At 39.6% G+C, this 21,893-nt stretch overlaps 1 protein-coding gene across 1 annotated transcript in view; it reads right to left on the reverse strand.

The window, feature by feature from the left end:
• bckdhb (branched chain keto acid dehydrogenase E1 subunit beta) overlaps positions 1-21,893 on the reverse strand; it is a 70,482-nt gene that overhangs the window by 28,435 nt on the left and 20,154 nt on the right. The window contains exons 7-8 of the mRNA XM_065246378.2: positions 18,368-18,465; positions 17,573-17,683 (exon numbers count right to left, since the gene is read on the reverse strand). Coding sequence (XP_065102450.1) covers positions 17,573-17,683; positions 18,368-18,465 — 209 coding nt within the window. The remainder of the gene's footprint in view (positions 1-17,572; positions 17,684-18,367; positions 18,466-21,893) is intronic.

A 21,893-nucleotide genomic window follows, 5' to 3' on the forward strand; every position in this document is an offset into this window, starting at 1 on the left:
CACTATAAACACAATCAAAGCTTCAAAATCACAGAAAGAACGGGAGCTTTAACAATTAATCAATCATCGCTGATAATTGAATCGATAAAACTTGACGATGGTCAAAACAGCAAGGTCGTGCATGTGTGTGCAGCGCCAGTGCATGACAACTACAGAAGTAGAAAAAAAATGAAGCGAGGAGTTAAACTAGCCATGATCACAACGATGCTTGATGCCAAGCACACACCTGGGCTTTTTAACGCAACGAAATGGCATCTGCAGTAGATCTGATAGGGTCCGATACAGAAAATGCAAATACGGTTAGCCTACTGAAAGCAAAGACCCTCTCTAGGGAAGACGGCAAGCTTAGCATAACTATACACAGGGAACGAGACCAGAAGCCGTTTTTTAATGGACTGATTAAAATGTAATCTTAAATTCTGGCAAGAAACTGAAAAATGTAAACTGTAACTGACCCGCAACAGATGTCACTGTTAAGATCCCACTAGCATGTTATTTAGACAAAAAAATTGTTTCATTCGCTGGACCTTTGATTGCCATTAATGCACACTTTCATGTCATTGGCTATATGGCACTTCAGTAAGGGCTTAATGCGCACTTACACTTAACGATTATTCGTTTGATTGATCTTTAATTTAAACAATCATCAAATATGGGAAATTGCATAAATTGACATCCCTAATTTCAACACATTATATACATATATTAATATAAAATATTGGTCAAGTATTTGAACACTGAAAAGGTGTTGCTGATGTGCAAACGTGGATGTTTTTGTTGTAATTCATTCATCATTCGACAGCGATGTTAAAGAGTTTCTGAAGTCTTTTTTGCATCTTGGTTTAAAAATAGCCTTTTTGGACCACAGGAAGTTTTGACATCTGAAAGTTGTTGTTTTTTCCCCACTGGCCTTTTAGCACATTCAGAGTCCTGGTCACAAGGTTCACGTTACAGAGAAAATATGTCAAGTTTGCATCACATCTAACAGTTTGTGGATCAAAAAACTGCAACACTAAAGGTTGGTTTAGTATTTAATAAACTACGAAGTCTAGAACAACAGGACTATCAAGCAAAAAAAAGGATGGTTTTAGCAGAGTCCACAAAAAAACTGTTCCAGTGTCTGATCTGATCAGAGACCCATTAATCTGTTTACTTTTCCATCATAACCTTCTTGGTCTCACTAACTGAACTTCAAAACATTAATTGTGGCTCAAAATTGGTAGCATTAAATTACATCATGAGCTGTTGAAATTTATTCGGGCACTCGCTGGTTGCATAACATTGCAACCTTGGCAGAATGAGTTTTAAGGTTTCCATCCTGACTGGCAAAATCAGATATTCATAGAGTAGAAACACGCAAACATTGAGTAATAACATTTCACTTAAAGGAGCATTTCACCCGTAGAAACATTAATCTTTATTAAAAGTGTGTCATATTTGTAGTCGAAATGTAACATACATTTAGAATTTGGTGCCTATTTGACAGAGAAAAGGGGTGTTTGTAGTCTCACTCCCTCAACAAAGATATTGCACTTCCTCATTTGCTGAAGCATTGATAATGTTCTCCAGCAACTCCCAAAACTAATCCTGATGACAATTAAGAACAAAGGCGTGAGGCTTGCGCAGACCAGTCAACTGCTGCAACCACCAGTCGGGCAATCGACTCCTCAAGCATGCATTAATCATAACTTGATTAGTGGGCATGTAATGAACATCAAAACTTTTTGCAGCAACACAGACACAAGGCAAAGATCAAGTCTGCATCTTTTTCATGTCAATGTGCTTGTATTTCCTAATGCAAACCAGCAAACCATGGGCTCGACCAAAGACATTATGTGGCAGGCTGATGATAACAGCAAATAGACAGGCAGATTTACTAACAGCTTGCAGTAGCACAAACACTTCTTTTGCTGTTAAAAAAGCTATACTGTCAGGATTTACTGAAGACATGCAATGAAAAATGAGCATTGAAAAGGTGTAAACATTGTTATTGCTTTGTGACTGACCCCATTGCATATGCATTTGTATGAGTTTCCCCATCACACGAAAATTTATAAGAGAATATTTAAAGAAATCACGTAATACTATTTATGTATGTTTGCGCTCGTCAATTTGCTGGTATTTGCTCCATTATTTAATGCCCCAAAAAAAGCATATTAAAACCCTACGCTAATTTATTATGGAAATTTGTGAAAATTTCTAACCCTGCGCCTTGGTGCTTTTTTATTTAACATCACAGCAATTTGCTGTGTTTAGTAAATCTGGCCCTTATTGTGTACGTCTATTATAAACTAGTGCCTACTAAAAACAGTTAAATCAAACGATTAGTTTTTCTGTTAAAATAAGTTTTTATCGTATGCATGCATGCACACATTGTTCACCGCCAAAGACGTGGATGTTCAAGTCTCCATGAATTCTAATTTTTTAATGAAATACTCCATTAAAAATGTAGTTCAGTGGCATAAACATAGCCGTGAAGTTAAGACTGCATGCGTCTTAAGAATGATTCTGACTGACTAGTAATTAGTTAGGGCTAATCAGTCTTATTATTTGGATTTAAATGAGACCAATCTACCTTTCTGTGTAACATACTAACAGTTATGATCAGTCTTGAAGAAATAAATTCATGACTAACTTTTAAGACTAGTTTTAAAGTTTTATGCAACCGGCCACTACTCTCTTGATCCTTCTCTGATGATGTCAGCTTGACATCTTGGGGTGGAGCATCTGTTAACTCCGCCCCCTTCAACTGTCAGTCTGTTATGAGTTCCATTTCTCAATAATACGCCTACTTTTCTGTATTCAATCAATTCACAGTGGAAAACACAAGCCACACCTATTATTTTCCTCGTGTGATATTCATTTCACTTGGAAATACGGAAGTCGATCTTGACTTTCTGTTCACAGGGACTTTAAGATTAATGCAGTGCATCCATCAATTTCATTTGTTGTTTTCTTCATGCAAAATATGAAATTTAAATTGTTTGTGGTAATCCTTAATGCTTTTACATTTTAAGTATAAGTCGTAACTGTTGCATTGGGTTGGAAATAATAAAATGCTTGCTGACAATATTTTTTACTCTAACAAACCACAACTATTCAAAACACTTTTTCAAAGCACCGTCAAGCAAAAATATCTACCTACTAAAATTCAGCAAAAATTACTGACATTTTGGTCTGTTCATTAAAGCTGACAATAAAGGGCAGGTGTTGTATGGATCATTTTCTGCCTAACATCTTGTGTTGATGTTCGCTTTAACTGCTCCTTTCAACTCCACAAAAGCAGCATAGCTTTGGGGTAAATTGCTGGGCCTAGTGTACAAATATATCCATTTTATGTGGTTTTACGTTTTCTCCCTCTGAGAAAAAAAGCTTTTAAAAAGCACAAGCAAGAATTTGTTCCTTAGTTCTGAGGCTTTGAAACAAACACACAGGTAATGGGCTTTTTTAACCAGTCCTGCATGGGAAGTGGTGGAAATTAGCAAATGTTGCAAACTGATATGGAGTGCAGACAAAAAGTTCAGCTTTTGGCTACAACACTTGTCCGGGCAACCGTCACATCATGTCGAGAACGCTAGCACGCGATTCCTCATCTAAATTCAGATGTAAAAACACAGCCTGTGCATCTCATTATTCTCCGAGTCATTTCACAAACACAGTCAAGCTGGCATGTGCCGCGAAATGAGACGTGTAATGACGTGTATTTTCACTGTGGGTTCGACAGGTTCAGGCAACGGCATATCCACATGGAATACGGTCCAGAATTCCTCCCGCTTTCTCACTTTACCGAGCAAACAATCCCATTAACACAAGCCGGGTCACTCCTTTATTCACCGGTGTGTGTATCCATCAGACGTCTCTCTCTGGCTCCGCAGGCATCAGGTCAGCGGGAGGATAGATGATGTATTACCTCAGATGAGTAGTATTATATTGTCAAGTAGCCTCCATTGGGAAACTCATTCTCTGAAGCAAGGGGAGCAGTTGTGATCATTCAAAGCAGCACATCTACGATTACAAGCTCTGTAAAAAACACACTCAAAGAGACGCATCTAAAGACTTGAGAGAGCTTTAGAAAGATTATCGTCAGTAAGTTTCAGTAGTGTGCGCTAGTTTCCTTCAAATGCAGGTAAAGGCTTCTGCTTTCGAAAACATCTCATCCCTAGATAAAACAAAAATCTTAATTAAGTGGCGGTTCACATTTTCTGACTACACGACCATGCAGAAAACGTGATGTGCTGCTTTTCTCCTCCTTTCCAACATGCTTTCCAATACGGAAAAAGTTGCTGCACCACCGACACATCTGCAATAAAGAGCGTGTCGTAAGCGTCGCTCTCTATTTCTACGTTCGAAATAACGTATTTGTGCATGCAAAATACACAAAATGTGATCTGAGTTCTAGAAAGAGTTTTTTTTAAATTGGGTTTAAACTGTCCATGTTGCACAAGCATAACATCCCAAACAGAGATCATAGTTTTTCATTCTTCAAAGGCAGCAACTCCCCATTGTTTAAATTTTGGTCACTTGACACCATGTGGGAAACCACTAGCAAAGAACTTGGGTGTGTATTTTGATAATGAATACAAATACATAATATCTATGAGGCTGTTTACACTTGGCATTAACATGCGTTTTCGTCGATCGGATCACAAGTGGACGACGTTAATGCCAGGTGTAAACGGTGTTCAAAACGTTTTGAACGCGTCCACTTTCGACCACTTTCAACCACATTCAGAGGTAGTCGAAACCACTTTCGATCGGATCGCTTAGGAGTTGCGGAACGCAATGTGGTTGAATGCGTTCGAACAGCCACACGCGACCGCCTTCTCTCCGCCCATTTATCTAATCTGAGGTATTAAACACTAATTTTACGTCTTTTTTGACTTCTGCCGTGAACATACGGTGAACAGCGCTATTTTTAGCCTTTCATTGATAAAACTACTGCGGGGTGTTCTCCGTAGTTTCGTTTTGAAAGCGTGAAAGTTGCGCGATCCTATTTCATCAATTGCGCCGAAAATTCAGAGAAAGCTCCAACAAATAAACGTACAAAACACTGTGCAGCATGTATACTTGCTAAACAAGCAGCGGGCTCCGACATAATATAAGTTTGCGTCCATATAAACTCATAATTACTCCCGCTCGCGTTTGAATGACAGCAGAGAGACTCGCCCACCGTCTCACGGACCGTCCCCTCACAGTATTCAGGACAGATGCGGTCGAAAGTGGACAAAAGAGAAGAATTTAAATACCAGGTGTAAACGCAATGTGTCTCTCTCGTCCACTTGTGATCCGATCGATGAAAACACATCTTAATACCAAGTGTAAACAGCCCCTATGACTCGAACTACTGATCCACACATTCAGCTGTGTTGATGTGATTGGTAAAATGTTTGTGATGTAGGAAACTGAGGTGATTTCAAAATCGTGTTTTTTAGGCTGCCTTTGGAAAACTTGGCAATGGTGTTGAATGATGAATCTGCACATGATTTGTCTTAAAGCATATTAAAAACATAACTTATAAACAACAAAACTAGATTTTCACCACCAGGGGACTTTAACAGGCTTCAACATGCAGTTGGTACAAAAGGTACAAAATCAAGAGCGGTGACCTGCTGGTCCAGGACATTTCCTTGTCAAGTTAACCAGACGAGGCCGAGGAGTTTGCTTTGGAACAACAAGTCTGCTGTTGAGACTTTCAGGGTATGGCGCAAATCAAAATAACTTTTAAATACACAGCTGAACCCATATGGAAACAAGACTTCCATTGTAATGAGGACTCAGCTTTTCCAAGCTTTACTGACCACAGGCTTTCACGCATAGAGCTGTCCCTTCTGAAAGACTGGGTTATATCCTGGTAGCTCATACTGGACACGGATAAATATACAAATGGACCAAAAAAGTGGCAGGTTAACCAATGTAATGCATTTATAAAAATGAGACCTGAACGTCAAATAATGACCAATGGTCAGATTTTCACGTCAGTTTTAGTTTGTTCCTGATCATGTGGCTTCTGAAACAGTTCACAAATCAAATGTTTTCTGGCATTTCTGTGGTCTTTATATGGAGAAGATTCTTTCTCAAATGTTAAAAACAGCTCTGATGGGTTTGAAATGACGTGAGGTGAGTCAATGACAGAATTAACTAATCCTTCATAGCCAAAGGGGGAGAGGGGGAAATTCTTACAATTAGGATCGTGAATGAGTTCAGCTCCATATCATAACAAAGACTTTGAGCTGGTCAGATGCACAACTTATGATATTTTCAAAACATGTCTTGGCAGCGTACATTTGCATGAACTGATCATTTTCCACATTATATCATCTAGGGCTGCTGGTCTGGCAGGGCAAACTGGCCATTTTGTTTATCCTTTAAATGAACGTCTATTATATTTACTGAACTCTTCCAGACACCAGATGAGTAAAAACAAAGCTTTCAGTTTTACTGCAATTTCTGCCAAATCCAAACAGCAACAAGCAACATGTGTACATATATCAGATCTCAGAGTTGTTGACTAGCAGGTCCGGCGTATCACCCGGAAAAAAACAAAAACAATATGATCCAGATTAGAGATTGACCGATATATCTGTTTCCTGATATTTAAGCATTTTCCCATTGTTGGAAATTGGTTTCGTAAAATCAGATAAACGTCGTTTTGAAAATTGCGTGCTGGACTGCCATTTCATCACAGCGCCTGAGGAGAGGAGATAACAAAAATAGTATGCACAGCAAATATGACGGCGAAGTGACGCGAAAGGACTTTAGTTAATTAACTTTATTTAACATTACATATATTAATGCATAGATAAGATGTGTCATAAATGCCTGATATGCAATGTATGCAGCTTGGCTAAGAAATAGAGACGAGTCACGTAGAAAATGTACCAATAACAATGCAGCTTTACATGATCAAAACAGCCATGAATTTATGCTTGTGGTAAATAAAAACGCTGAATTAAATTTGTTTTTCTGTTATTTATGCTCATCATTAGCCTCGTAAAATCACATTCATGTTCACTCACTGGGTTGAAGGCTGAAGCATAGCCAACGCATGTAGCTAATTTTAAACATCATTTACCCTAAGTTATATTACTCGCAAAAAACATCTAAATAAACGTCTATGGATTTAAATTAATTATTTATTACCTCCGCAAGCTGTTACAGTTAATGCGTGAGAAATACAGCGCTTCGTCAACAGCCATTTCATAAGATATAACAACTAAATATTTATTATTCTGACATAAAATATCAGTTAAGAAATGCATTAATATTGTTTTGTTTGATACTTTCCTGACAATGTATTATCCCAGTGATATTATTCAACTTTATTTATTACATTGTACGCAAAGGGGGAGTGATTGTTATTATTATTATTATAAGGGTTTGTTCATTTCAGTAGTGTTGTAGTAATTGTTTCAAAAACAGAAGTATAACAGTAAATAAAAATCGGTTCAGCATATCGGTTATCGGGCACATAAGCAGCCAAATATTTGGTTTCGGTTATAAAAATAAAATAAAAATCGGTCAATCACTATTCCAGATACTATTAAAGGTACAGCGGAGGATTTTCTCGAATTTTAGAAAAGAACCGCCTTCTCCACTTTTTAAAAAAATGCAATTGCACAACACTCTTGATTGACAACGAGGAGGACCAATAGTCTTGATGATCCACCCGGAAAAAGTTTTGTAAAGACGACATCCTTCAACTTCAAGTGCGTAGGGGACAGAGCGGAATGTGTTTGCTTCAGAATCAAAAATGTGTAGTATTTGTTTCGTCATTATGAAAACTAGTAACTTGGTAAAAGCACTTCTTGTATTATTGCCTCCATATGATAAATCTCTTTACTGTTTCCTAATTTTTGTAAGCCACTTTGGATAGAGCCATCTGCTAAATGTCTACATTTAATTGGGTTGTGCATGAACATTTAATTAAGGAGCAGTGACCCAAACCGCTTTTAACTCATAATAATTTCCATGTATTCCCATATATGTTCCACAGTAACTGCAGCAAGAATAACACACAGATGAAATAAAGTTGAAATAAACTGGGTTTGCTAAGTAACAGCTGCATCAGAGAACCACCGGTTTTCATCCCGAAAGCACAAACGACCTTGAACAGAATGCAGCATTTACATGCGTCATTAAAAGAAAGACTTTGTTGGCGTTAATATGATAGCGCTATAATATGCTATCAGTTGTTACAGAGAAATAATAGCCATCTGAAAGTAAGCCATAGTGAGACGAGTAAAACTTAATGGTTAATGGAGTAAATGTGAACGTGATGTGTTAAATCTCTCAGATCGAAATCATACTTGTGTAACATCCTGGAAACTATTTCTGAAATTCAAAATGCAAGTAGCAAAATTCCACGCATAGCATTTTTATACATAATTTAATGCAGACCACAGCTGGAAACAGTACAGTAAAATCTGGAAAATCACAGTGATCTCCTCAACTAGAAAAGTCAGGAAAATTAATAACATCTTATAAAGTACACTGCAAAAATGACTCTTACTTAGTGTTTTGTCTGGCTTTCAGCAAAAATATCAGAACATTAAGATGCATTTTCTTGATGAGCAAATTGACCTAAGGAAATAGTTTTAAGACAAAAAACATAATATTTAAGTAAATATGTGCTTAAAACAAGCAAAAAAAATCTGCCAATGGAGTAAGAATAATATGTTTAAAAAAAGATTTGAAAATATTTTTTTTCTAACCCAATTGGCAAATTTTTGTGCTTGATTTCACTTAAAAAAATTTTCTCTAAAAAGAAAAAGACATCTTGATTTAAGAATTTTTTGATTTTTGTACTGAAAACCAGACAAAAATACAAAGACAAAAATACTAAAGTAAAAAAGTTGGGTTTTTTGTAGTAAAAGTGAAATTATAATTTCTGCAGTCAATATGAACACTTTAAATATTTAAATTTTACATTTTTGTGAGTGCAACCATGCACTTTAAAAGATAAGGTAACCATATAACCAGAGCTGGGTAGATTACTTATGAATTGTTATCCGTTACTGATTAAGAATTACATGACAAAATTTGTAGTCAGTAATATAATCTCTTAGATTACACATCATTGGTAGCCAGTGATGGGCAGTAACGCGTTAGAAGTAACGCGTTACTGTAATCCGATTACTTTTTTCAAGTAACGAGTAAAGTAAGGGATTACAATTGCAAAACGAGTAATTAGATTACCGTTACTTCCCCGTTAGCAGACTGCGTTACTGCGTTATTTTTTAATCTTGATTTTGTTTCGTGAGACTCTCTCGTGTCGTGACGCGAGTCGAGTGACAATGACGTATGAGCGCTGCGCCGTCAGTCAGTGTATTGTTGAACGTGAGAAGACAACATGGAGCGCGGAAGAGAACAAGACTATGCAGCGTTTAATGCTTGGAAGTACCGACATTACTTTGAGTTTAACCCAGTTAAAGGTGACAAAAACATCAGCGTCCGCTGTACACTCTGCGTGGGAATAAAACTTTTATCCACAGCGAAAAATTCCACCTCAGATCTAAGCAAACACCTAGCAAGCCGGCACAGCAATGTGAAACCGGATTCGACTCGCGATCGTTGTAAGGTAAGAAGTCCCGTTTATATTTTGCATCTAGTCATCTGGACTTCTGTAACAAAATACATTTCTGATGCTAGAGCATGTATCTCAAAACAGAGACAATCACCATACAATGATGCTAAACCCGTAGACCTTTTAAACGATGTATAGTAATGTTGATATTAATATTAGTAATCTTTGTAGACAGTATGCTATATAGATATTGTTTGCAGGCTTAGAAAAAAACGACGCCATCACGCCCACGAATTAGTGCGCGTCGAGAGGTTAAAACAGATAATGTTTCATTTGATTCAATTTCAGATGATGGAATATGCAGAAAGAATAGAATAAGCACCTTAAGTTTTTCCCTTAAGTATGACACTTAAGGGGTAAATTCCCCTTACCTACAGTAAGAGAATAATTTAAGGGTGTTGCATACAGTATAATCCCTTAAATGGTTCTCTTAGGTAAGGGTAATCGTTAAATGTTTCACGACAGCGACCTAGGTTTATAAAATACTATTGTTGCCATGGAGATGCAACAGAAAAAGCTTAAGTTTTTTTTTGCAACACCCTTAAGTTGAAATGAAACATAAGGGTGAATTTAAGGGAAAATTACACTTAAGGTGCTTTATGCAACTGGGCCCTGTTGCATACTGTAGCATATTCAGGTCGTGCATCATGTTTTTGAAAAGTAATTAGTAAAGTAACTGGTAAAGTAACTAATTACTTTTGAAAATAAGTAATCAGTAAAGTAACGGGATTACTTTCTTAGGGAAGTAATCAGTAATCAGTAACTAATTACTATTTCGAAGTAACTTGACCAACACTGTTGGTAGCGTAATCCGACTACTTTTGGATTATATTTAGATTACTTTTGACAAACCTTATTTGATTTTAAATATATAAAAAGTGGGGAAATATAATCAATTCTATTTTACCAACTCATTTTTAAAGTGTAATGTACGGACAGTTAATACTTCACAATACTAAAACTGATTTACTTTGCTATTAGTGTCAACTGATAGTAACACACTGAATAAAACAAAATCACTCTTTATGAATTTAAAACATTTACTTAATTTTAAGTAAATTAAAACAAAAACTGCTACACTGCAAAACACAATATTGAATTTCACGAAATTCACTGCAATAACACTGCTAGGTCTAAAGTTTCACATAAAAAAATAAAGTGTTTCTTTAAACCGCAAGTTTTTTTTTAAAATGAAATGGTGTCTATACATACAGTAAGTTTGATTTTGACATTGGTGGGGAAATAAATAAAATTGTCTTTAGAGCCACATTGTCAAAAATGTTTATCGCTGTTTACTTGAACAATAGTTAAAATAGTATTTTTGTTATCATAATCAAATTAACAGGTTACAGGCCAAAAACAACAAATATACAATAGTTCTATTTTATTTATTATTTTTGTTTAATTTGCACTTTTTTGTGATGCCAGTAAAAAAAGAGATTTACAAAATTGTGAACATCATAGTGTGTGAATAATATGCAATCATGTAATCCATAAAAAAATAACAGTAGTCTGATTATAGTAGTCTTAGTACGAGTATATTAAAATGTAGTTTAATCCAATTAGAAGTACTTGATTTTTGGAATCTGATTACGTAATCCAGATTGCATGTAATCCGTTACTACCCAGCTCTGCATTTAAGTTGTGTAACACATCTACTATGCAAAAAAATACATCCATTTCTAATGGATGAAGCCTTGGCCTGGAGGTGAGGTCGTCAGGTGGTCCCCAACCTTCACTGGGTGTTTCGACCCTTAACCACAACACCCTCCAGTTGGTGGGTCAGCAGTGACTGGCCAGGTCACTGCCCCTCTCCTCCAAGTTTCCAGCTTGTGTCCTCTCTCTTATGCCAGAGCCAACAGGAGGCTCTCTCTGCCGCTTCCCCCAGCTTACGAACGGCTGCTTTCCTTAAGTGGCCCCTCAGTCCAACCTTTGTCAATAGATTCCACACAGATTGAGCTGGGAATCCACGACATCCGACTTCCACTGTCATCAGCCAACATATCCACCCTTTGTCCTGGCAGTCTGCAACAAGTTGCTGATATTTGGCTCTTTTCCTCTCTGCAGCTTCCTCACAGCCCTCCTCCCACGGCACCGTCAACTCCACCAGGATGATCTTCCTTCCCTCCGGAGACCACATGATGATATCGGGCCTTAGAGTTGTGACCAGTACCGCATCGGGGAAGTGGAGTTTCCTCCCTAGGTCAACCCCCATTTCCCATCCCTTGGCTGACTGCAGAAGGTTCTGCTTGGCTTGGCTGTGGACAACAGGTCTTTGGCCTTCTTTCACAAAGGCAATGGTACTCAGTGATGGTCTTACTTTGGCTGGTTGTTTCTTCCTCCTTTCTTGCTCCAGTATGTCTGCGAGCACTGCCAACACCTTGTCATGGCGCCACCTGTATCTCCCCTGTGTCAATGCGGTCTTACACCCTGACAGAATGTGCGCCATTGTACCTCTCCCACCACATAACTTGCACAGTGGGTCCTCCCTCATCCCCCACCTGTGCAAATTGACTGGGGTTGGTAAGGTGTCATACACCGCTCGGAGTAAAAAGGATATACGGAAGGGCTCCAGCCGCCACAGTTCACTCCATGTGATTTTCTTCTTGGGGAGGTTCCACCTCGTCCAGGCACCTTGAGTTGCAAGCTCGATGGATTTTGCTCTTCTCATTTCTTCCTCAAGGGTTCGAACTTCATCCTGGATCATAGCTCTCTTCTCCCTAGGGGTGGACTTTGACCACTTCTGGAAATGTGATGTTCCTAGACCCTGCCTTCCAGTACAAGGGTTTCCAATGATCTCTTTGGTCATGAGTGAACATTCTGCTTGGTTAATTGCTGTGCCGGCGGCCCACTTACGGCCTGATCTAGTTCTAATCCCTGCTTCCCTGGTAAGTTGGTCTTGAGAGTCCCTGTATGTCAGGGACAGTCTACATTTGGCAACTTTAAACTCCTCCACCACTGATGACAGGGGTAGCTGGAGCTGGCCCGACCTCATGTAAAGCCCCAACGATGTAAAGCTCGGGGGTATTCCCAACCATCTTCTAAGGTGCTTGTTGAACTTCCTCTCCATTTCTTCAACTGTTTGTAGAAGCACCTCATATACAGTGAGGAGCCACATGAGTCTTGGGAGCAAGCCGTGTTGGTAGATCCAGCACTTGTATTTCCCAGGCAGGTCAGACTTGTCGATCTTCTTCAGCCACTCTTCAACTTGTTTTCTAGTGCTGGAGATGTTGTTCTTGTCTGACAGGGAATCATCATACCACTTTCCAAGGCATCTAATTGGGTTGCCCTGGATATTTGGGATCACTTCCCCTTGAACAAGTAGCTTAAACTTTCCAGTTGTTTTACCCTTCTGAATCACCAGGCTCCTTGATTTCTTGGGCTTGAAAACCATCTTCGCCCAAGTGGCCATGTTATCCAGTTCTGCCAGGACCCATCTTGCCTGCACATGAGTTGGCGTTATCACAGTAAGATCATCCATGAATGCCCTGATCGCTGGCTGTTGACATCCAGTTGCGGTCTTTGGTCCCCTTGCCTTTGTACTCGCTACAGAGATGATCAGGTTCATTCCCATGGTGAACAAGATGGGAGAGATTGTGCATCCTGTCACTATCCCCTTCTCCACTGGCTGCCACTTTGTAGTAAACCTGGCGGACTGGAATCGCAACTTGATATCTCTCAGGTAACTGGTGATTATGCCCTGGATGTTATGAGGGATGTGGTAGTAGTCCAAAGCGACTTGAATTAAATTATGGGGAATAGACCCGTATGCATTTGCGAAGTCAAGCCAGACAACTGTTAGGCTGCCCTTCTTTTCCTTTGCTTCTTGGATGAGTTGGCTGAGAACTCCTGTATGCTCCAAGCACCCGGAGAATCCTTCCACACCGCCCTTCTGGATAGAGGTGTTAATATATCCATTCTGGGTCATGTAAGCGCCCATTCTCTTTGCAAGCACTGCAAAGAAAATCTTTCCCTCCACACTAAGAAGGGATATAGTTCGAAACTGGCTGATCTGTGTGGCTCCCTGTTCTTTGGGCACAAAGCACCCTTCCGCCCTTCTCCAGCTTGTTGGAATGGTTCCCTTGGACCAAATTACCCGCATAAGCTTCCACAGCCTTCGCAGGAGCTTAGTGCATCTTTTGTATACTTTGTACGGTATACCGCTTGGACCTGGGGCCGAAGATGATCTTGCATTCTTAACAACCTCTTGAACCTCTCTCCATGATGGACACTCTGTACTGAGGGTTGTGGTAGGTGGGTCGACGTTAAGAAGCCTGAGATTTTCTTCCAGGACCTCATCTCTTGTAGGGTCACTGAATCCCTCCTCAACAGCCTGCTCCACCTCCTCTTTGGTACTCGTTAGAGTCCCGGACCTCACCTCCCCCAGAAGTGATTTAGTGAAGCGGTATGGGTCCTTTATAAACTGAGCTCGTGCAGCTTCCTGCTTTTTACGCCTCTGCTTGAATCTCTCAGCTCTTCTTGTTCTAATTAGCTGCTCACGGAGGCTGGCTGTTAGCTCTTTTATTCCTTCCTTCTCTCCTGTGCTTGCCAGTTTGAACTGCTTCCTCAGGGTCTTGATCTCCTTCCTAAGTTGTTTGATCTTTCTCTGTCTTCTGTTATCCTGCTTTTCTGGTCTTACTTTATTCTGTCTCCTGGGCACTACTCCAAACCGTTCCTTTGCCACATTTTATGTGATGGCGGTCAGTAAATCCACCTTCCTTTCCACTGTTCCTGCTTGAACCGCTCCAAGCACTTTGTCCAGATCTTCATCTAACTTTGACCACTCCTCTCTGTCACTCATTTTGGGCCACTTAATTCTTTCGTTCGTTAGATGGGGTAGGCTTTCTGTGTTGGAGTAGGAAGTTCTCCTTGTATGGTCTTGGGGGATTGCCGGCACTGAGAGATCCCTAGGACTATGGTGTGCTTCCTGCCTAGGGTTCTCCTCCGTCTCACCAGACGGTTCGTCTGAGCGGTGTGCATGCATCCGTCCTTTTCCACACGTGGACTTGCTCTGGTGTATTTTGAGCCCTCTTACGCCTTTGCAGATCCGTCCGCAACTGCATTTCACTTCCGATGCCTCCCCGGTCAAGGTGGTCTGTATGAACCTTCTCTGCGTCTGTGTCACTGTCCTTGTCGTTGCCATTGTATCTGTCCGAGTGAGCCTCTCATCCTCCCCCCCTCTCGGGAGACTCTGGGGGTATTGTTCATTTGTCAGTTCTGTAGCTTGATTGGTGCCCTCTTGCGAGTGCCGCAACAGGGGTTGCTGGCCCCTGTTACCCCGCCAGTCTTTCCTGGAGGTCAGCTGTCTTTCCAGCGTCACCGACCTTCCTCGGTTGCCATCCAGACTTTCCTGGAAGTCACTGGTTGCCCAGGGGGTTCAGTTGTGTAACACATCTACTATGCAAAAAAATACATCCATTTCTAATGGATGAAGCCTTGGCCTGGAGGTGAGGTCGTCAGGTGGTCCCCAACCTTCACTGGGTGTTTCGACCCTTAACCACAACACCCTCCAGTTGGTGGGTCAGCAGTGACTGGCCAGGTCACTGCCCCTCTCCTCCAAGTTTCCAGCTTGTGTCCTCTCTCTTATGCCAGAGCCAACAGGAGGCTCTCTCTGCCGCTTCCCCCAGCTTACGAACGGCTGCTTTCCTTAAGTGGCCCCTCAGTCCAACCTTTGTCAATAGATTCCACACAGATTGAGCTGGGAATCCACGACATCCGACTTCCACTGTCATCAGCCAACATATCCACCCTTTGTCCTGGCAGTCTGCAACAAGTTGCTGATATTTGGCTCTTTTCCTCTCTGCAGCTTCCTCACAGCCCTCCTCCCACGGCACCGTCAACTCCACCAGGATGATCTTCCTTCCCTCCGGAGACCACATGATGATATCGGGCCTTAGAGTTGTGACCAGTACCGCATCGGGGAAGTGGAGTTTCCTCCCTAGGTCAACCCCCATTTCCCATCCCTTGGCTGACTGCAGAAGGTTCTGCTTGGCTTGGCTGTGGACAACAGGTCTTTGGCCTTCTTTCACAAAGGCAATGGTACTCAGTGATGGTCTTACTTTGGCTGGTTGTTTCTTCCTCCTTTCTTGCTCCAGTAACTAATGTAAATACATCCACCCATATATTCTCATGATAGCAGCAATTTATTTCTGAGGATGTTGAGAGTTTTTAGGGGATATTGTGAAATTTGAATCCATTTTTTTTTTGTGATATGCTGTTAACACAACTAGCATAAATAGAAGCATGTTGCAATCTGGTCCTACAAATAGCGCCCACACCACTATGTGACGTCACGTTAAATCGATGAATATCTCTTATGAGACAGTCAGTACAGAAGACATGTAAAAGTCATGTAGTCAAGGCCATGATAAGTACTCTCTACATGCATAAGTCATGACTGGAAACCATCAGACTGTCAGCAGATCTTCAGATGAGAAACCACAGAAACATGCTCATAAGGAAAATGAGAAAAATGTGCATTTTTTAGATAACTGGATTGTGGCAAGATTTATAGCTCTGCACTTTGGCGGATCACTTAAAAAGATTAAAAGAAAGATAATCTCTTATCATATTCTCTAAAGTGAAGACTCCTCACACTCCTCTATTATCTCCAATTACAGTCATTCAGTTGTGACACATTAAATGCACTGATAAAACACTAGGGCTGTGTATCGACAATAATCAGGCGATGGGATTCGTATCTCAATACAAGGGTTTCACACAGTTAGTATAAAACATTTGTATGCATTTTTTACATCATGTTATTACATACAGTGACACATTGTGAACTAATTTAAAGGATATCATTTATAAACATAACAAAAACATATTTCCAAAAGGTACTAAAGGAAAATCGAGGGGATCTGATTGAATAAATGGCTTCCCAGCAGCCATGTGAAGAGTAAACACACTATCATGTTTCATAGGCAGCTTAATAAGGTGACACAACTGAACATTAACATGTTTATTTAAGAAGCTGCTCTCAAACAAACAAACCTGTCTTTATCTGCTGGTAATGCCAAAACAATACTGCATCATAGATTTAATTAGATGCAATGCTTTATTCAGCTCCTATACCGTCTCAACAATTACTGGATGTATCGAGATGGATAGCTGTAACTGATCAGAAGTCAAACACTATTGGCTTACATTGAAAACACCTTCTTTCACTGTAAACATTGTGTTTCTATATTAAAGATTTTAAATATGAAGCTTAGAATATGCGGTTGATTTCAAAAGATTGTGCTTAGTTATTTTTTAAACTGTTTTGAATTAAAACCACAGTTATTTTCTTTTAATTGTTATTTTAAATACTCATGTATCTTTGTTTTTATTGTGTTTTTATTGTGTGTCTCTTATTTTTACCTATTTTTCTATGTAAAGCTATATCTATATTAAATTTTGCCCCAATATTCAGTCCCTCCAGAAAAACACGATTATGCGATCGCATGATTTAACGCATAATCAGCCAAAGTCCGCATATTTATGCAGGGCTGCAATTTTTCAAATACACCGCACTTTTGCAGCATAAATTGCAGATTTCCGTGCGCAAAAATATATGCGGGCTGGCATGGTTTCATAATCCCCGCATTTTCGTAGCAAAAATAACATATAGCTTGGCAGAAAGTTAAAATTTTTTGCATTTACTTCACACAAGCGCAGCCATGTCCCCTGTTACCATGGGAACGTTATGAAGTTACATGATTATGTGACGTGAACATCATAGAAAAGCTGCAAACAGTTTTTGCAAGTTCCCGCAATTTCATTGCATAAATATAATTTTTTTTAAGAAAAAAAGATTTTTGCCTGCAACAATCCCAAAAAAACTCAGCGTTTATCTGGAAGGACTAAATATTGTCTTAGGCATGAGTTCAGGACCATCAGCAAGCTGTCAAAACTTGTGTACGCCACCTAGAACAGCCTTATCTCAGCAAATGCACCTAAAATTAAGAGAAAACAACCTGATTAAGTGTGTTGGTCATATCCTACCTTGCAAATCGTATCTTTATCCCAGGGTAAAATTGTCCGTAGGTCAATGACTTCACAGGAGACACCCAGCTTTTCCTGAGCCATAGAGGCCACTTCTCTCATCACATGCACCTGTGGACCAACACAGAGCGATACAGACTGACTTCAGACACTGACCATAATAACCTACAGCATGTTTATCATCTCTGTTTAACACGCACTACTATACAGGATCATTTACTCATTTTAGGTTGATTTGCACCAATATATTATATAAAAACATTTATTTATTAGCAAATGCAACACAAGAACATCTGTGAAAGTTTGATGATGACACAAACCAACATTTGTGTACAGAATCACTGAAACAAATAGATCATGAGGACTGAAGAAAAGTTTGGAAATGAACTGTCCTTTTTGTTCAAATCTTCCTGATATGTACACAACATGTTAATTTATATTATTAGCAATGAAAAAACTCAGTCTGTATATATCCTGACCCTAGTTTGGTGGTTTTCACGGAAAATAGTGTTTTTGAAACAAGCTGCTTCTTGTTTGTTCTTCAAATGAATCAATGTTCAATGTGTTTTCTGGGACCTTTAACGCCTCTCTTCTCTGTTAACCTGCACATCAGTTTTTCAGCGGGATGAATCTGTGAAGGGTCTCAGTTGAGCCTCTGGACACCCGGAGAGTTTTTGAAATCATAATCCTCTGGTAAACACATCAGAGGTTCAGGTAAGGCCAAGTTAATCAGCCTATAGGAGCCCTCTGACCAAAAACACATCCCTTTCAGTCTAGATAGCAAATCCATCCTACCTGTGTCCCCCAGGCGATCATTGTGACATCACTTCCTTCCTGCAGGATCTCAGCCTGAGACAGAGGGATGCTATAAGCCTCCGTGGGGACCTGCTCCACTGAAAAACAAAATGGTGAAGACTAAATATATGCATGATAAACGTTTCAACCCATTCTGTCTAAATTTGGAAGATTTTTCAGATTTGACATTTGGGGCGGGGGGTTAATGTGATTATGGTACTTTAAACCATAATGTTGATGTATAATGACGTGTCCGCTCTGATGCGATGATCACGGACATCAGAATGATCCACACAGAGTAGCAGGCTAAGGAACTTACAGAAAATTACTTTGCAAATAACTGCAATTTACAATTGCGATGACGAAAGAGAGGCCAAAACTACAAATTGCAGCTTTAAGCTCATACTATTTTACTTAAGTCTTTCAGACTTAAGAGTTTGTATTTTCTTGTAATACTGAAGATGACTGATCCGAATACAGCTGGAGAGAGTATTGGTCTCATTAGTGTAGCAATAATTAGAGAAAACATATAAACTGAACATCTGTGAAGTGTAGACCGGGTGCGCCTCATAAGCCTTGAAAAGTGAAGCCTCTGGCTCTTTGATCGCCCCCTGGTGGCTGGCTGCGGTACAAGTCATAAACCCCACCCTCTCCATTCAAACAAATGGGACTCTGCTCTTCCAATAAAAGTTTCCGGGAGATGGTTTTGGTCCTTTCAATAAGTTGTCATCACGCTGATATATGTTCAAGTGTTCATTTTTGTGATAAGTTTCATTTCAGCGAGTAATTTGATGCAATAGAAACGGGGTGTGTCGTTATAATTTGCGTGGTTGAATTGTTCGCACGAGCGTTTGGGTGGAAGTTTGATACCGCTGCTCCGCCTCTGCCTCCAATGACGATTCCTATTGCGCATGCCTTGGCTCCAAACTGACGTTTTTATGTAACATGGTGGCGACCGTGGTCGGACATTTTTGCCTTCAATTCATTACAATGGTGGGAGGCGACGTTGCGTCGTCCATCTTTTTTTACAGTCTATGGTGTAGACTGAAAAGAAAAGAAACTTTGATTCAGTGATGAGAGCCAAGGGTGAAGAGAAACTGATGACCAGAAAGAGGATTATGTGACCCACATATCCACTAAAACTGCTCTCCTTCATGCCGAACCGGTGATTTTAAGCTTAACTGACTATGGTTTAAGAGATTATAAGAAAGAGACATCTTTACTTTTCTGTAAAGGCTTCAATTTTTGGTAGTGTTGTATATTAGGGGCAAACAGCCACTTGTTGGTAAAGTGGGTCACGATGTTCTCATGAGTGAATGCAGTTGGTGGGGAAGATCAGGGAGAAAAAAAATGGATGCAAAAGGACAAAAGCTGAGGATGAAAGAATTGATTCTGGAGTGACGGTATGATGTCAGAACGAAACTCATGAAACACCAGAAGGTCTTTAGGAAGATCTGGTCTGGAGCTTTATTCCTTTAGCTGGTAGAAGGATCTCAGGACTGTTTTGAGATTTAAAGAAGACAAAACAAAAAGATTCTGGTCTTACCTTTGCGATATGCGATTATTTAAATGCATTTCACATCTGTCGTTGAAGCCTAATCTTAGCTTTAAGGCTCAGTGTAGTTCTTTGTGGAACTTGACTTGGAGGCAGCTTAAAGTAATTTTGTTGAACATTACTGAAACTGATTATTTTTTGGTAAGGTTGGTTATGATTGTACTTTTGTTCAGAATGAAAAACAGGCTTGTGGAAAAATATCTGTGTCTATTTATTTGTTTATTTTTGGTTTGTACTCCAAGTAAAATCTTGAAAAGATTAGCTGTGACTGAGCAGCTTGTAATGTATCATATGTACAGTGAAAGTGTTCTGGTTGTATTTAGGCAGTGCTCAGATGTTATTGTTGTAAATAGATTAAACTTTATAGTCCCAGTAAAATTGAAGGACTTTTATGATCCTATAAGTGACACGGTTATTTGGCAATGTCATAGTCACAAAAATTTTTAAACAATATTTTTTTTGTACTTCATCTTAAAGGATTGCAGCTCACTATAATAAATCTGAGCATTCAGAAGCAGTTGTCATGTGACAGTGGCCCACAGGTTAAAAAACAAACACACAAACAGTAACAGTAACAGCATCGGCATGTATGATTGTTCCAAAATGTTTGGTATTGCAGCGACATCCATCCACAAAAACCAGCACAGCAATAAAACATTTCTGTCAAAGATTTTCTTTAGAAATGAAAAGCATAGCAATCGATCAAATGCTGTCAGGATGTGGAAACTGAGACGATGATTGCAGTCTAAAATATTACTGCGCTCAATTACCAATATTCTCCATGCACAACCGGACAACTTTGAAGCTCAAACTGAGTCTAGTGTGGCCTGCTCACCCTTTGACACAGAGTCAACAGCTTACGATCTCTAAATCGTAACCAGTCGTCTGTCAGGTTCAAAATATAAAAATGATTAACAAACTTCCCCGAGTAATGACGCGTTGAGACAAACGCAATGGAGCTCTATAACCGTGCATACACGCAAAGATAATTTGTTCAATTTTCTACTGAAATCGACCCTAATGTTTATTGAGAACTTGTTTGTGGTGCAACGATATAAAAAGAACAAGTGTGATGGAGAGCTTCAAAGTATTTTTGTATAAAGTGTGAGTATGTATTGATGACAGTGAATGGCTGATAGCTGGCACGGTTCAGGCTGAGCTCAGCGATCACTGGTTTGATGGTTTGAGGTTAAACTTCAGGGTTTATGTGATGAATGAAGTGCAGTAAATATGTATCACTAATGCTCAAGATACTTCTGAGTGGTAGAGGGCTGGACCACCGATTCGTGTTTCCACATGAGATGCACTCAGTCATTTAGAAATTGAGGATTGAAAGGCTTTCTAACGGCAAAACCGATTCAAAAATAGGAAAGCACAAGTTGGAATGAGCTCAAAGAAAGAAACACTTCTCTCAAATTGAACATTTGTGACCTGTGCTGGCAAATTGAGTCTGAATGCTTCAATATTGAGCTAGAGGAAAAAAATAAAGTATAAATGTCGATTTTGGTCAAAATTGAGGTTTTCATAAAAAAGTACATTACGCTATCGTCTAGCGATCTCAATGCTCTAAATAGTCATTAAACATCTAAAATCATCTTTATTTGTATGTTTTCTGAAAGGTGTACTGTCCTGAATGCTTAATCTAATACAAAGATGCGTCTCCATCCACATGCACATCTGACATTTTGGTGCCAGTTTTAAAACATGCAGGAATTAGAAAATAAAGTGTAGGACTTGCTTGATGTTAAAATAGTTTTTAAGAGAGATAAAGTTCAGGATCTGATTGATGTTAAAAGAGTTATTAAGAGAGTTTAGACATGAAAACGATCTTCCTCTGGTGGACTAACAAATATGCATGCACACAGATGCGTGAGCGTGTGACCCTGATATACACCCACTTAAAGGATTATTAGGAATGCCCGTTAAATTTCTCATTAATGCAATTATCTAGGGGTCTGGTCCTGGTCAAGA

Source organism: Paramisgurnus dabryanus, chromosome 13 (assembly GCF_030506205.2).
Source record: "Paramisgurnus dabryanus chromosome 13, PD_genome_1.1, whole genome shotgun sequence".
In the NCBI taxonomy this organism is placed as follows: domain Eukaryota; kingdom Metazoa; phylum Chordata; class Actinopteri; order Cypriniformes; family Cobitidae; genus Paramisgurnus; species Paramisgurnus dabryanus.